We start from the raw sequence: 16,663 nt of genomic DNA on the forward strand, positions 1-16,663 counted from the left end.
TTCATTACCCCTGCACAGTTGTTGACTTTATACACAGGTTTTATTTGCCCCTCTGTAGAGCACAACTCTCATGTGTGGGGAGGCTCCCCACATACAGCTCTTCTCAATAGGGTGGAGTCAAAGGCTTTATGTCTCATTAATTCTCCTCTTACTGGCTCCCTTCAGCATCTGTCTCTTCGCCATACTGTTGCATCTTTATCTCTTTTCTATCGCTACTTCAATGGTCACTGCTCCTCTGAACTGTCTGCTTGCATCCCTTCACCTATACAACGGGTGCGTAACACCTGTCTAGCATCAAACTCTCATCCCTTTTCTTTCCAACTCTCTAATGCAAGAGTTAACTGTTACTCCCAGTCCTTCATTTATGCAACAGGTCACCGCTGGAACTGTCTCCCTCTGTCTGTATTTCCTACTTCCTATGATCTTCAATCTTTCAAACGCAGTGTGTCCAGGAATCTCGAAGTGAACGGATTTTGAATTGGCTCTTTTTTTGTATTTTTTTTTTTTTTCTTGGAAGGAACAGTTTGCGGGCTCGTGGCCTTTGGTTCCTTCTTCCTTGCATAAAAAAAAATAGTTTAGTCTTCCTTTCATCCCATTTCTCTTAGTGCCTCTTCATGACTGGTGCCTCCAACAGACGTAAATGTATCTGTTTTGTTTTACATCTCATTGACTGTCCATTATTTCTCTCTCCCCACATTCACCATTTCCGCTTTCCTTCTCATTTTTTCTTTATTTCTCTCTCAACTTTCACCTTTCCTGTTTTACTTCTCCTGTGTTATTCCTTTATAATTTCTTTCCCAACTTTCACTGGTTACCCCGGACCTCCATCCCTCATGATGTGTCACTTCACACTTGCCTTCTGGTCAGTTTGCCCTCCCCACACCCCTTAATGACTCTCAGACTGTCTCACCTGTTTCTCCATCTACTCTCAACTACCCTTATCACCTCACTTCTGCCTCTTATATCATTTATCACCTCACTCCTGCCTCTTTATATCATTTATCACCTCACTCCTGCCTCTTTATATCATTTATCACCTCATCCCTGCCTTTTATATCATTTATCACCTCATCCCTGCTTCTTTATATCATTTATCACTCCACTCCTGCCTCTTGTGTCATTCATCACCTCACTCCTGCCTCTTGTGTCATTCATCACCTCACTCCTGCCTATCATCACCTTACCTAAATCCCTCTACCCTTATCATTTAGCCCCTTAGTCCTGCCTCGTATCACCTTACCTAAATTCCTCTACCCTTATCATCTTACCTTAATCCCTCTACCCTTTTTATCCCCTCACTCCTGCCTATCACCACCTTAACCATGACCTCTATCCTTATCATTTATCACCTACATTTAGCATTTATCACGTCATTCCTGCCTCGTATCACCATTACCCAAGTCCCCCTCGTTACCTAAATCCCGTTTTCTTCGAATCACACAACAAAGCACTTCAGTTTAATTGCTACTTAGGGATGGAAATTGGACCTTCCCTACAACACTTGTATTCTCCTTCGTTAAATATTTTCTTAACTCCTCTTTTCAAGCGATTTATTTTGCATCTTAAACCTTTCGTAACTTCTCTCTCTAGGCGATTTATTCAGCATCTTACACCATTCATAACTTTTCTCCTTAAGCGATTTCTTTTACATCTAACACCTTTCGTAACTTCCCTTCTCGAGTGATTTATTTTACATCTAAACCTTTCATAAATTCTCTTCCTGAGCGGTTTATTCTACATCTTAAGCCTTTCGTAACACGTCTTCCTAAGCTGTTTATTTTACACCTTTCGCAGCTTCTCTTCGAAAGTGATTTATTTTATATCTTACATCTTATTTTTTCTTAAGTTACGTATATCTGTTTATGTTTTAACTCCTCTTTTATCGTTCCCTTATCATTTATCACTTTACTTTTATTTTAGTCTTCCTTTCACATCTGGAGAGCGAGAGACTGACGAGGAGAGTGTATGTGAGTGAGGTGGAGGGGGGGAGAGGGAGGGGAGGCCAAGGATGGGATGGAGGGATGGAGTGGAGAGGTATATGAGAGAGGGGTGTGTGAGCTGGGAGCAGGGCAGTAAAATGGAAGGGGACAGGGTGACATGGAGGCGATTTGTTTGTGGCCACCCCTTATGGGGTTAAGGCGTCTGGCAATAGATAGCTAGAATATACTTATATCTTTTTAATATCTACACATTTTGGTTCAGTTACAAGATGCACAGGAGACATCGTAGTGCTTCATCCTTAGTTATCAATGTCTGTCCTTCATCACTTGTTAACTACTACACTGCCACACCCACTCCCACACCAGCAGACTGAGCCGTCCCCACAACACACAAAATCCATCAGGCAAGTTTCTCCTGGAGCGTTAATTACGAGCCACCCTGTACTACTACTACTACAACTTCTACTGCTACCACCACAATCACCACTATTATTACGACGACCACTACTACCATTACCGCTACTGTTACCACTACCGCTACTACTACCACTGCTGCTACTTCTACCACTGCCGCTGCTACTACCACTGCCGCTGCTTCATACCTGCCGCTACCACAACCATTACCACTGCTGCCACCACTACTACTGCTACGATTAACATTACTACCACTATTACTATTACTACTGCTACTGCCACTGCCACTGTTACTACCACCGCTCCTCCTTCTCCTCCTCCTCCTCCTCCTCCTCCTCCTCCTCCTCCTCCTCCTTTAACTACTACTACTACTACTACTTTTACCATTACTACTTCTGCCACCACTACTACTACTACTACTACTACTACTACTACTACTACTACTACCACCACCACCACAATCACCACTACTGCTACTACACCTGATTTTCTCCTGTACATATGTCTGGTTGATAATTACAATTGCATCAGTTACATGGAAGATGATTATTAAGATGTGTTAAGCAAAACAAATCGCTGAGGAGGACGCATCACGAAATTTCCGGTCAACTTAACAGCGTCGTATTCTCGTTTGCTTGGCTCATAAAATGGTAAAACAATCATTTGGTGACAGTGCTTTGGATGTTACACAATCCTGTGACTGGTTTAAGTGTTTTAAAAATGGACAAACGTTAACAGATGATGGTGCACGTTTGGTCACCCTTCCACCAGTTCAGCTCCTGACAGTGTGGCCACAGTTAGTGCAACCATCCTCAAAGATCGCAGAAGGACAATCCATGATGTTTGTGACATTGTTATTGGTGGCAAAATCGGTAGAGAGGCGGTGCTACTGGACGCAGGTTCGAATTCCCTGCTGGGGCAGGGAACAGTTTAAGGATATAAATTTAATAAAAAGCAGAGTTTTCTGATCTACCAGATGCCCCGCCGACATGTCATAAAAGTAGCCTCGCTAATACCAGTACACCAGTCCTGTATGAGACAGCCCTAGCATGAATTCATTATGGACGGTGGGTGTTAGCGCCGAAGTGGTGACATGTGGAGATGCAGGAGGACTACTGGGCCCCAAGGAGGACTACTGTGACTTGGGAATAGGCCCTGAGGCCTTTGCCCAGAGTCGGACACGTAAAAGAAAAATAAAATTAAAAAAAAAAAATCGTATGGCCTCGTTGACTCTCTTACAGGAAACAAACTTCTGAGGAGTAACTGTAATAAATGCGCAAATAAAATATTCCCAGAAACTAACAAAAAAAAAAAAAAAAAAAAAAAAAACAGGCAAAATCTGGAGCACTAGGGAGTGTTCCTACAGAGCTTTATCGAAATCGGTCCACGCGTCAAGGAGACGTAGCTGGATAAACCCGTATACAGATAATCAGTGTCCCTTAATATTTACTGTAGATAATAATAATAGTAATATTAAGAAGAATGATGGCACAAATAGTAGTACTACCTCTCCACGACTTCACTCTCTTCATTCACCCGCCATCAGATTCATAATAGTCAATAATTAGAGGGCAATAGATGTTGCCTTCATTTCAGGAAATCGAGTGGCCGCTTCCATAGGTAATCACAGGTGTAATGAGGAGTGTGTCTGTCTGTGCGTATGTGCACTCCTGTGTCCCTTTGTCCGTCCAGCTGTTACATCTAGCCGTCAGCCCATCTATCCATCCCTCTGTCCAACCCTTCATTTGTCCATGCATCTGTCCATCCCTCTATCTGTCCATCCCTCTGTCCCTCCCTCCATCTGTATGTCCGGTGCAGCCGATGACTCCTAGTTTTAATTAGGAGAGCGATGTTTGTATAAGTAATTGCCTATAATTACCTTTCACCTTTTTTTGATTGAGGAAGGGGAGATGGAATTAGAGAGAGAGAGAGAGAGAGAGAGAGAGAGAGAGAGAGAGAGAGAGAGTCTGCCTTCTGATTTCGGCTATAATGGTCTCTACATCTTTAATCCTCTTGTTCCTCCTGTTGACTTTCTCACTTCTTCCACGTTTCCTCCTCCTCCTCCTCCAATTCATCATTCTTATTTTTGTCTATCGTTTCTCATTTTCGTCCTCTATATCTTGCATTTTATTGCGTTTCTGCTTTCCTTCCTTACAAGGCATTTTTTTTCGTCATTTTTTTATTATTTTTTCCTCAGTTTATGCCTTTTTAAAATATGGCTAACTCTCTCTCTCTCTCTCTCTCTCTCTCTCTCTCTCTCTCTCTCTCTCTCTCTCTCTCTCAGGGTAATCCTCTTATCTGTCTCTTCATTTATCATTAGTCGGCTTTTCGCATATTCCCTTCCTCGTAAGTCTCTCTCTCTCTCTCTCTCTCTCTCTCTCTCTCGTCTTTCACTTTCCCTTGGACTGATCGTTACCGTATATCCTATATATCCCCACCCTTCACTCCATCCCGTTCTTTGTATTCTTTTGTACTCCTCCTCTTCCCTTTCTTCTTATTCATTTGTACTCCTTTGTCTTCCTTTCTCCTCATTCCCTCACTCATCTTCCCTCTCACTGCTCGTTGTATATATTTAAATTGTTTCTCTCCTTCTTCCTTTTCCTGTATTTATTTTGTACTCCTTTGTACTCCCCTTGTAGTGCACCATCTCATCGTACGCTGCTCTCCGTCTGTCTTCTTTGTATTCCTTTGCACCATTGCTCCTCCCCTTCCTTTGTACTCTTTGTATTCCTCCCCTATCAGTCTCCCTCTCACTACTTTTTCAGACTTTTTATTGTTTTTCCTCCACTCCCAGTAATATCCCTTTGTATTCACTTGTACATTCATATCCTCATTCCTTCTGTCCTCACTTCCTGTATTCTTTTGAACTCCCTTTTATCCCATTGTACTCTTCTTTCCTCTCACCTTCTCTAATCATCCTGTATATTCTCCCTTCCTCTCCCTCCTTCCATCCACCCTTTCTCACTATTATGTTGTATGACTTTGCAGTCTACTCCCTTCTTTCATATCGCTCGCTGTGTTTTGTACTTTCTGTATTCCTTTGTATCTCTCTCTCTCTCTCTCTCTCTCTCTCTCTCTCTCTCTCGTATATCCAGTTTCCTTCATCCTCGTTTTTCGTTTCTGCCTTTCACTTTCCATGTCATCTCTCTCTCTCTCTCTCTCTCTCTCTCTCTCTCTCTCTCTCTCTCTCTCTCCTGTGTTGCATGTTCTATCCTCCCTCTCTCTCTCACTTTTACAGTTCTCAGTACTTCCCTCTTTGTGCAATATCTCTCGCATTCGCTGTTAAATTATTTTTCGCCTCTCCCTCTCTCTCTCTCTCTCTCTCTCTCTCTCTCTCTCTCTCTCTCTCTCTCTCTCTCTCTCTCTCTCTCATTTCCTTCACCTCACTAATGACCTTGGCATGTATCTCACTCACTTCAACTCCTGTGCTTGTTTTTTCTTCACCCTGTCTCTCACTCACACGTATAACCATCCACTCAGGTGATGGACGAGAGGTGGGAGCGTGACGTGAAGGAATACGGTGCCGTCAACATCACCGGGTTCCGTATAGTGGACACGTCCAGCCCCTTCGTCAGGGACTTCCTCAGGACATGGTCTACACTGGATCCAAAGCTGTTCCCGGGCGCTGGCCACGGCTATATCTCGGTGAGTACCCGCTTATTATTATTATTATTATTATTATTATTACCCTCCGCGATAGCAAAGCTGGTATTGTTTTCAGTTTGTCTGTCTCTCTGTGTGTCTGTCTGTGTTTCTGTTAGAACGATAACTTCGCAACCGCTCAAGATATCCTTAGAAGATATTGCAGGGGTGTAGTAGGAAAGAGAGTCTTGGACGAATTCGAAGTTGGTGAAAGTAAGTCAAGGGTCAGGTCATCTTCCGAGCCGGGCTAGATATGTATCGGCTCGCGGCTGGTGTGATTTCCCCCTTGGGGGGCCTCTAGTTTATATTATTATTATTATTCTTATTAATATTATTATTATTATTTTTATCATCATCATCATCATCATTATCATCATCATCATCATTCTCATCATTCAAGGTTTCGATAATTCCTTGTAGGCCGTGGGAATGGAAGTTTTTTTTCTTTTCCTTCCAGATTATGAACTGTACTGGCAGTCCCCAGAAAAGGTTTATTTTTTATTTTTCTATAGCACGAAAGGTATCAAACATAGAGCTGTGAAATTTTGACTACAAATAAGCAACACATTAGAATTTTATGTACAGTACAATTAGAATCATGTCAGTATCATGATTATTATGGTCGCTGTGCGGTGTAATGACATGCACAATATGAGTGCCACGGTGGACAAGGCATTCCTTGATGCTCACAGCAAAGTTCTGGACTACTGCTTTGCATGTGTCTGCAGTAATGGTTCTCATGTACACCTCGATCTCATTCTTGAGCTCAGGGATTGAGCCATGGTTGTTCCGTTACACGTTGTCTTTGGTGTAACCCCACAAAAAGAAGTCCAACGGGTTGAGATCAGGCGAATGTGGAGCCCATATGTGAAGAGTTTTCAGGCTTATGATCCTGTCCCGAAACTTCTCAGATAGATTTCTAGTCTCAGTTGCTGTGTGGGGTGTCACCCCATCCTGCTGGAGCAACTGCATGTTCAAGGTCAAGCGACGACGACAGAGACAACCATAAAATTTCCTTATGGCGTTGCCATGGTTCGCCTGATTAACCACATTCTTGTCGTCATCCTCGCATTCTTGTGGTCACCGCATTCTTGTCGTCATCCTCGAACAAGAAGGGTCCGATGATCACTTTAGTGCTTAGTGCACACCAGGCAGTGCACTTCTTGCTATGGAGTGGCCTTGTGACTACAAAATCAGGAGGCTTTGTCCCCCAAAAGCCACGGTTCTGGTTGTTCACTACGCCATCCAAATGAAAATGTGCCTCAACTGAGAACCAAACGTTTTTAACCCATTCTTCGTCCTCTTCCAGCATTTGGTTAACCCATTCACACATTTGGACATGCAGGGCCTTGGCATTGTCAGTCAGAGTCTACTTTATATGAATTTTATACGGGTATGACTTGAAGTCGTGTCGCAAAATTCTTTGGACAGAAGATTTTGACATGCCAAGTTCTTGCGAAAGCCTATGAAGCGATTTCTTCGGTCTTCGGGACGCTAACTCACGGACCGACTCGATGTTTGCTTTGGTACGAGCAGATTTCTTTCTTCCAGAATTTCCACGAAGTCTGTTCTGGCAGGTTCCATGGCTTTCAAATTTCTGGGTTGCTGGTATAGATGGGGCATCTCTAACACCAAAGTGTTTCCAATATTCTCTTTGAGTCTGTGCTAATGATTTAGTCTCTAGCAAAAATTCCAAAATTTTTGTTTAGTGCTCGACTGTAAGTGTCATGGTTGAGCTAGGATGATGAAACTTTCAGGAAAGAAACTCCCACATGTCTAGAACACAACCTGAAAAAAGAAAAGTTGTTTAGTAAAAAACATCATAAGTAATTCAAAAATAAAAAGTTAACTTTTGGGGGGGACACCCTGGTACAGTACTTTTGCTGCGACAGTGGTAGATATTACAAGAAAATATTGTCTCATACCAGTATAGTGACGAAGGAAGGCTTCTGATATATTCGCAGAGGAATGAGAAATGTGGAAGTCCAGAACAAATGCGTGGTGTCGGTTGTCGGTGAAGTTTTTGCTCATTCTTCTTCTTCTTCTTCTTCTTATTATTATTATTATTATTATTACTATTATTGTTGTTATTATTATAATTATTATTTATTGAGAAGCTTGGTAGGTTAACATGATTGCTTTTTTTTTTTTTCTGGGGGGGAGGTAAAAAGAATTTTTTAAGAACTGCTTTGGGATTTTCAAATATTGGTTCGTAAAGGTAAGTACTGATTTGAAATATATTGTCGTTATTGAAGGGTCTGGTTGATTTTGGAACTTATTTTTATTTTCAGTTGATCGGCTGAGACTGATGCATGTGGTATGTACTGAATAAAAGTATTGTAATTGTTGGCGAGTGAGGTGTTTTGGCATCAGTGTATTATCTACTGGCAAAATTCCTTGGCTGTGTATTATTGATCGCCGTACTTTCATATTAACGTGGTCCAGATTTTCGTCCTTTACAGCCTTATTTCATTTAGCTCTGCGGCAGAAGAGACATTGCTGCGGCTGTTCATCTTTTTTATAGCTCTTTTTTGTGACTAGCATCATATTCCAGTATTTATCTGCTGTTACAATTCAGCATTCAAGATAAAGAGATGTTAGTTTTAGGCCAAGTTAGAGCAAAAAGTGTATAGCTAAATTTCCCGGCTGTGCTAGGGTTATACCGTTTGTACTCTAACCTGGCCCAGATTTTCGTCCTTTTGCAGCCTGTTTCTTGTTGCTTAGTGACAGAAAAAATAAGGCTACGGATCTACATCCTTTTCGTAGCACTGTGATTAGGTTCGTATTCTAGTGTTAATGCATTGTTACAGCTCAGCATGCAAGATGAAGAGATGGCTATTTTAGGACAGGTTAGAGTAAAAAAGAAAAAGTATATCCATGCAGTCAAGAGTCATAGTTGCTAATCACCCTTACCTTAGTCTGAAAGGTAGTCGTGGCCTTACACATCTATGACATGTTGGTGATGGTTCGAAACAATTCTAGACTGCACGAGTAAGTGTCTTTGCAAACTGCTGCTCTTGTATTCAAACAACCTTGGAATTACCACTATAGCACTGAACAGCGGACCCTGGTTACGACGTATGAGAGTTCAAGGTGTCAATATGGCTCTTGACTCTGTTGTAATACCTTGACTATCAGTGTGCTTGATTAAAATTGATAACATATACAGTAAACACGGAGATGTAGAGTCAGCATCAAGATTCCTGTCACCCCCCTGCCACTCTCTCCACAAACTTGGAAAATCAGTGAGGTGGACCTGCAGAAAACGGTGCTTAAGACGCTGATCTGTGGCTAAATGAAGTCATCAGAGTCGGTTGCCGCGGATTCTGATTATCAAAGTGCCTGGAGAGAGCTGGAAAGGCGACAAGACTTTCGATCCCACTGTGCAATAAGAAACTAAAAGGAAGAAGTCAGTAATGACTAGAGCAACCTCAGTTTTTGCGCCGGCGGTGAAGGGACTTGATGTATTTATTTTTGTGAGATGGAAGAGTGTATGCTGAGGAGAAAAATGAAAGCCCCCTTTTAAACAAGCTTACGGGAGATTATACCCATATATAAATGTCGCTTATTGGGAAGGTGAAACAGCTTCGGCCCGACTTGGACCCTCGTCAGGTAGCCTTTGAAAAATGATGAAATGACGGAACAGGTACATTTATATAAACGGGGTGAGTAAGAGAGAGATGGAAGAGGTGGCATGTCTGAAGAGAAGAGACGGTAGGGTGAAATTTTTATTTGCCCCCCCAAAAAAAAATAGTATTTCCAACATTTGGATAGGCTATAATTATTCCAACTGAAGACTTTGCGGCTGTGTAATATAAAGGCAAAAAGTAATATGTGTAATAATTGGTTAAGTTATGGTTACGTGTAAGATCTGTGTGGTGTGAAAGTTGTCCATTCCTTTGGGAGACATTATCTAAGGAATCGCTTGCAGGACTAGGCTACATTTCAGTACAAAGATATATAACTTTGTGTCCCATGCAATAGGCAGACAAAGCTTTCTCCTTTGGAACTGTGTGTGGGACACACACACACACACACACACACACACACACACACACACACACACACACACACACACACACACACACACACACACACACACACACACACACACACACACACACACACACACACACACACACACACACACACACACACACACACACACACACACACACACACACACACACACACACACACACACACACACACACACACACACACACACACACACACACACACACACACACACACACACACACACACACACACACACACACACACACACACACACACACACACACACACACACACACAGCAAAGTATGTGTCTTTGAGGTGACATCTGTGAACCTCTGCCTTAGAAGTCGCTAGGATTTGTCGAGAGACAGAGAGAGAGAGAGAGAATTACATAAATTCTCTTGCTCCCCTTTAAAAACTCCTCCATCTCACACAGAGAGAAGAGAAGAGAGGAGGAGAGAATAGAATTTAATATTAAATTTCTTCTCACCCTTCTAAGGTTTCCTCCTCCTCCTCCTCCTCCTTTGTCCATATCGTTTTCCTGCCTCTGTAATGACACACTTGTCTAGCCTTGTCTTATTACCGTTCTTGTCAGGCTCTTGAGATCCTAATTAAGGTGCTGTAGCACTCGTTCACCACGCCCCTTCCTCATCTTCACCTCTCCCCTACCTCCATCCTCATAATGGGCTCCTTCTGTATTTCCCTTCACTACTCATTTTACACACACACACACACACACACACACACACACACACACACACACACTCTCTCTCTCTCTCTCTCTCTCTCTCTCTCTCTCTCTCTCTCATCCATCCGTCTGTCTGTCAGCTTGTTTTTTAATGCGTACAACTTTGCTCCAAATCCACTTCAGCCCCATCACATCCCTGGATGACTAATATGTCTTGCTTCAAACAGACGACCATATTCAGCATAGGTATTGCGTCTCGTGGTCTCTGTACCCTTTTCACCTAAACTTGGCCCAGTTTTTCGTCCTTTTGAAGCCTATTTCATGTAGCTCAGTGGCTCAAAAAGACGATGCTACAGCTCTGCATCCAGTTCATAGCACGTCTTCGTGACTAGCATCGTATCCTGTTGTTCATCAGTTGTTGCAGATCATCAATGAAGATAGAGGGATTGAAGTTTCAGGCCAAGTTAGAAGAAATAGAACGTTGACCATTTGGAAGGCAGTGGTTTCCCTGACCAGAATAATACTGACGGTGTCTAGAATAACATGCAGCAACATCGTAGCATAAAAGTTACATTCTTAAGTCCTTCAGTACTGTATCATCATTTTCTCTATCAAGCACCTGTATTGTCATTTCCTTTGTTTCAAGCACCTTATATTGTATCATTTCCTCTGTATTAAACACCTGTACACTGCATCATTTCCTGTACATCAAGCATATTTGTATTGTAGCATCATTTCCTCTCAAACACCTTACCAGCAACCTAATTGTCTCTGTATTAAGCACCTTTATCCTGTATCATTTCCTGTGCATCATGCACGTGTATACTGTATCATTTCCTCTGTATCAAGCATCTCTATCGTCATTTCTTCTCAGTCTTCGTCTCTACTTGGTCCACAACTCCTTCTTAAACTAAAAGTCAGAATTAATCCTTTATATCTCACCGCCACACACACAAACACTTAGCCTGATATATTTCTTGACTCAGCCTCCCTCCGTCCTTTTCCTCACGCCCGTTAGATAATTTTTCCCCAAACTAAAGCCACGTCCCTCCAGTTTTCCTTCTTTTCTTCCGCTTTCCTTCCTTCCCTCCACCTTCCTTCTTCCTCCTTTCCATCTCTCAAGCTACTTTTTTCTTTCTTGCCACTACTCTCGCCTCTTCCTCGGTCTTCCCTCTCTCTCTTCCTTTTTCATTACATTATCCTCCTCCTCTCCTTCTCCTCCTCCTCCTCCTCCTCCTTCCTTCTTCACTATGTTGGCTTTTAAAATTCCACTCTTCATTTTTCTCCCTCTTTCGTTCTCACCTTTGTCTCTTTCCTTTATTACTTCCTTTATAACCTTTTCTTTTCATTCTTCTCTATCTCCTCTTCCCCCTCTGTCCTTGTTTTCTTCCTCTTTCTCTTTCCTCTGTCTTTTTCATTTCTCTTTCTCTCGTTCACACGTGCTCGTTCTCTTTCGTCCACAGTCCTTCTCTCTCTCTCTCTCTCTCTCTCTCTCTCTCTCTCTCTCTCTCTCTCTCTCTCTCTCTCTCATTTTTCACTTCTTCCATGATTCCCTTTCCTCCCCTTCCCTACTCCTTCTCCGCTCTCTTCCTCGGTCTTTCCCCTCTTATATCCCAATTTCCCCTTAGTCTTTCATTCCCCACCTCCTCTCCTCTCCCCCAGTCTCCTAGATCTTTCCTCTCCTCTTTCCTACCTCCCTTTCCCCTCTCTCCCTCATTCTTTACAGTGTTTTCTCTCCCTTTCTTCCTCTCTCCTCCCCTCTTTCCTACCTCCTCTTCCCTCTCTCCCTCATACTTTACAGTGTTTTCTCTCCCTTTCTCCCTCTCTCCTCCCCTCTTTCCTACCTCCTCTTCCCCTCTCTCCCTCATACTTTACAGTGTTTTCTCTCCCTTTCTTCCTCCTTTCTCCTCTCTTTCGTTCCTCGTCCTCCCTCCTTTCCCCTCATTCATATTACAGCATCCCTCCCCTCTTTCCTCCATCCCCTTCTCCTCTCTCCCTTTTTCTATATAGTCTCTCCCGCTTCTTCTCTTTCCTCCCTTCCCTCTTCTCTACCTCCCCTCTTCCTAGCCCCTTCGTTCCCCTCTTTCTCAGTCTATATAGTCTCTCCCTCCTGTTTCCTCCCTTCCCTCTTACCTACCTCCCCTCTTTCCTACCACCTCCTCTCCCTTCTTCATCATATTTTGTAGTCTTTCCCTCCTCCTGTTTCCTCCCTTCCCTCTTTCCCACCTCCCCTCTTTCCTACCACCTCCTTTCCCTTCTTCATATTTTATAGTCTTTCCCTCCTCCTGTTTTCTCCCATCCCTCTTTCCCACCTTCCCTTTCCTACCACCTCCTCTCCTTTCTTCTTCAGGTTTTTTAGTCTTTCCCTCCCTCTCATCCTCTTCCCTCCCTTCCTTCCCTCTTTCTTACCTCCCTTCCCACTTTCTTACCTCCCGTCTTTCCTGTCCTCTCTTTTCCTCTCGTTCTCAGTTTTTTATAGTCTCTCCCGCCCCCTCCTCCTTTTTCCTTCCTCATTCCCTCTCCTACTGTTTCCTTGTTCCCCCCCTCTCCCACTGTTTCCTTCCTCCTTCCCCCTCCAACTCTTTCCTCCTTCCCTCACCTCCTCTTTCCTTCCTTCTTCCCCCTCCAACTCTTTCCTCCTTCCCTCTCCTCCTCTTTCCTTCCTCCTTCCTTCTCTTCCTCACCTTGCCTCGCTTCCTCACCAATATTGCCTTTAAAATTCACCACTTGATGCTCACCTTCCAATATTCTATGGGCAGGTGGTTTCTCAAAGCTTCCCCAACGCTTCTCCAAGGCTTACTCTTCCACACACACAGGCCAGTATTGTCGTCGGTTGAGGAAGCTTCTTAACACCTCTACCGAAGCGATTTATTTTGCTTATGACACCTTTATATCCACTTCTGCTGTGTTATTTAAATCATTTTAGTATTACCATGCTCTTCATTGATAACGTACAAAATTATACTAACCGTCCGTATCCAAAAATGAATCGCTACGAAAAAGGTGGTAGGAAGTCTCCTTAGGCGAAAAACGGACTCTCTCTCTCTCTCTCTCTCTCTCTCTCTCTCTCTCTCTCTCTCTCTCTCTTGTACGTGGATACGAGTATATGTTTATTTATGTGTATATGGATAGATAGATAGATAGGTTGATAGATATGTGTATAACTCCGTATGTCTTGTCTTTCTACCTATCTGTCTCTATTTCTTCTGTATTTTGTGTAAGTCAGTCTGTTTGTTTATCTATTCCAACTACCACTGTTACCATCGCATCACCATTATCATAGACGCCATCATTACTGAAGCACAAAGTCTGTCACCACACCTGTCACCACACCTGCCTCTTTTATCTTACCCCTCACCATCGACGTAACCCTCACCATTCTGACCATAGCTACCAACGGCATCGACAAAGCTCCCACCATCATACTTATTACGGGTACCATCTTCACCCCAGTTGCCGTGATCATTCAGTCGCTAAAAGATACGAAGGATCACCACCACCACCACCGAGACCAAGACTGGATCTGGCCACTACCATAACCATTACAACTAAATCCACCACCACTGCTGCAACCATTACCGTGGTCCTGCCACTATTATTGCCTAGCAATATTACAGTCGCCTTTATCAGTAACACCAACGACAATTATCATAACTAATAATTCCTACACCGTGCCTGGTATGTTTACCACTTTACCACCACTACCACTGTCAACCACCACCACTACCACTGACGGCCACCACCACTACCACTATCGCTACTACCTCCACTGTGGCTGCTACCTCCACCACCTCTCCTACCACTCTCGTCCCACACACTCTTACAGTAACAAAAGGAGTACTACCACAACAACCCATACCCATTAACCACCACTACTACCGCCTTTATTCCACAACTACAACTTCCACAACTAATAATCTACACACAACCCTTCAAAATCCCAAAACATGTCTACCTCCTCACCTACCACAACCACCACTACCACAGTTACCACTACCACAACCACCGCTAACAAATAACACCCACTCTTATCCACAGATGTCACTACCACCAAAACTACCACAACCACCACAACCACTGAAATTACCAGTATCTCCCAGGCGACGAGCGCTCTCTCTCTCTCTCTCTCTTTCCTTTGTACGCTATTTTATTTCCTCATTTTTACCTTCTTTGTGTTTTCCTTTCTATTCTTTCTCTTTGCATTGCCAGACCTTCATTAATATCACCTACATTTAGTTTTATCCCTTTGCTCTGATATCAGTAACTGCCTATGAATTAATTTGCTGACCAGTCTATCATTTAGCCTGTCCACATCTAACTCTTCCTACATATCTAACTCTCCCTACATACCTAACTCTCCCTACACACCTAACTCTCCTTACATATCTAACTCTCCCTGCATATCTAACCCTCCCTGCATATCTAACTGTCCCTGCATATCTAACTCCTTAAATATCTAATTCTCCCTGCATAGATATCCTAACTACCTACAAATTCTACTTATAAATCAGCGCATTAAAGTATCTACTTATAAATCAGTTTGTATTTATCTACAGTTTCTAATGCCTACCCACAAGTATTTAACTACGTATTCTACCCAGTCTACCTACATATACTTCAGGTTATATCTTTTCTCTGCGTACCTGCATGCTTAATCTTTATTATTTTTTTTTTTCGTTCTATCACCCCTTCCGTAACATCATCTCTCTCTCTCTCTCTCTCTCTCTCTCTCTCTCTTTTATTTTAACAGAGAGGATTTTCCCTTCAAACTTCACAAAAATTCATCCTATTTCCCAGGAACGTTTATTCGTAATGGAACGTTTGAACAACTCCTCCACCCAACCAGCATATTTTTACAGCACTGATAAGTAAGACGAAAGCAGAAATTCCCTGTCTCGCATTCCCTTTGATTATTACAGCAAAGTTAAGGTCACTTCCATTTTGTAACAAAGGTAGGTTCTTGTACCACCTGTCCTAGCAAAGATTTTTAAAGTGATTAGGTGTGTATGTTATTTGTTTTTATATATTTATTGTTTTTATACTATCAATTTCTCTTGTCCTCGATGATGCACAAGGAAACTTACAATCAGTATCATATCGTAACAAAGATAATTTTTGTATAACCTGCTTTAGCCTAGATTGCTTAGTTATTCAGTAATGTTATTTTTATTTGTTGTTATTATGGATCTTCCCATGTCTTCTTACGGGGGGAAAAAAATTTACTTTCGAACGGAAATTAACTTCCCATATCCCCAATTCTTCCTACAACTGGAATTTTTAGTTTCAAAAGACAAATATATGAAGTCCATGCAAACACAGCATTACTTGTTTATTCTGATGTGTTTATCATTAACTGTACTGTATCCCGTTTACCTTTTCTACATTGTCTGTCGCGCATCCTCCTCCTCCCCCTTCATTTAAAACTCCAAACTTTTCTTTGTCTCTGTCTCTCGTATCTTATGTTCCCTTCTGTCAGGTCCCTGTCCTCTTGCTCCTCCTCCACCACCACCAAACGTATCTCTCCTCCCCTGCTGCTCACACCAAATATTAGCCTGCAAGAACCCCACCAGTCTTGGCAATAATTTCCGGGTCGTACATTTGTTTCCCACCCCAGCGCCAACTTCTACAAAAGGTGAAGCCTTCCCGCCCTCTCTTAATGTCTTGCCAACGGCCTAAGACTAATGTTTTTGTGCTCTCTCTCTCTCTCTCTCTCTCTCTCTCTCTCTCTCTTTGTGTGTGTGTGTGTGTGTGTGTGTGTGTGTGTGTGTGTGTGTGTGTGTGTGTGTGTGTGTGCACATACACACACACACACACACATCTGTATGTTTTGCCCAAACTCCGTGCAGTCGTTTTTCCCTCAGTCATACATTCGTATTCTGCTGTCGTCTTTCCCACCCTGCTCCGGTATGCATCCTCACCTCGTCTCCTCCTTCCTCTCCCCCTCTTTCTTTCTCTCCCCG

The 16,663-nt window shown here is 42.8% G+C and overlaps 1 protein-coding gene across 1 annotated transcript in view; it reads left to right on the forward strand.

Moving 5' to 3' along the window:
• Positions 1-16,663, forward strand: part of LOC145414185 (glutamate receptor 1-like) — a 337,109-nt gene that overhangs the window by 69,539 nt on the left and 250,907 nt on the right. Inside the window, exon 6 of the mRNA XM_080283792.1 lies at positions 5,835-5,999. Coding sequence (XP_080139918.1) covers positions 5,835-5,999 — 165 coding nt within the window. The remainder of the gene's footprint in view (positions 1-5,834; positions 6,000-16,663) is intronic.

Source organism: Coenobita brevimanus, chromosome 1, assembly GCF_032717465.1.
Source record: "Coenobita brevimanus isolate Jiangsu-jjx chromosome 1, ASM3271746v2, whole genome shotgun sequence".
Lineage (NCBI taxonomy): Eukaryota > Metazoa > Arthropoda > Malacostraca > Decapoda > Coenobitidae > Coenobita > Coenobita brevimanus.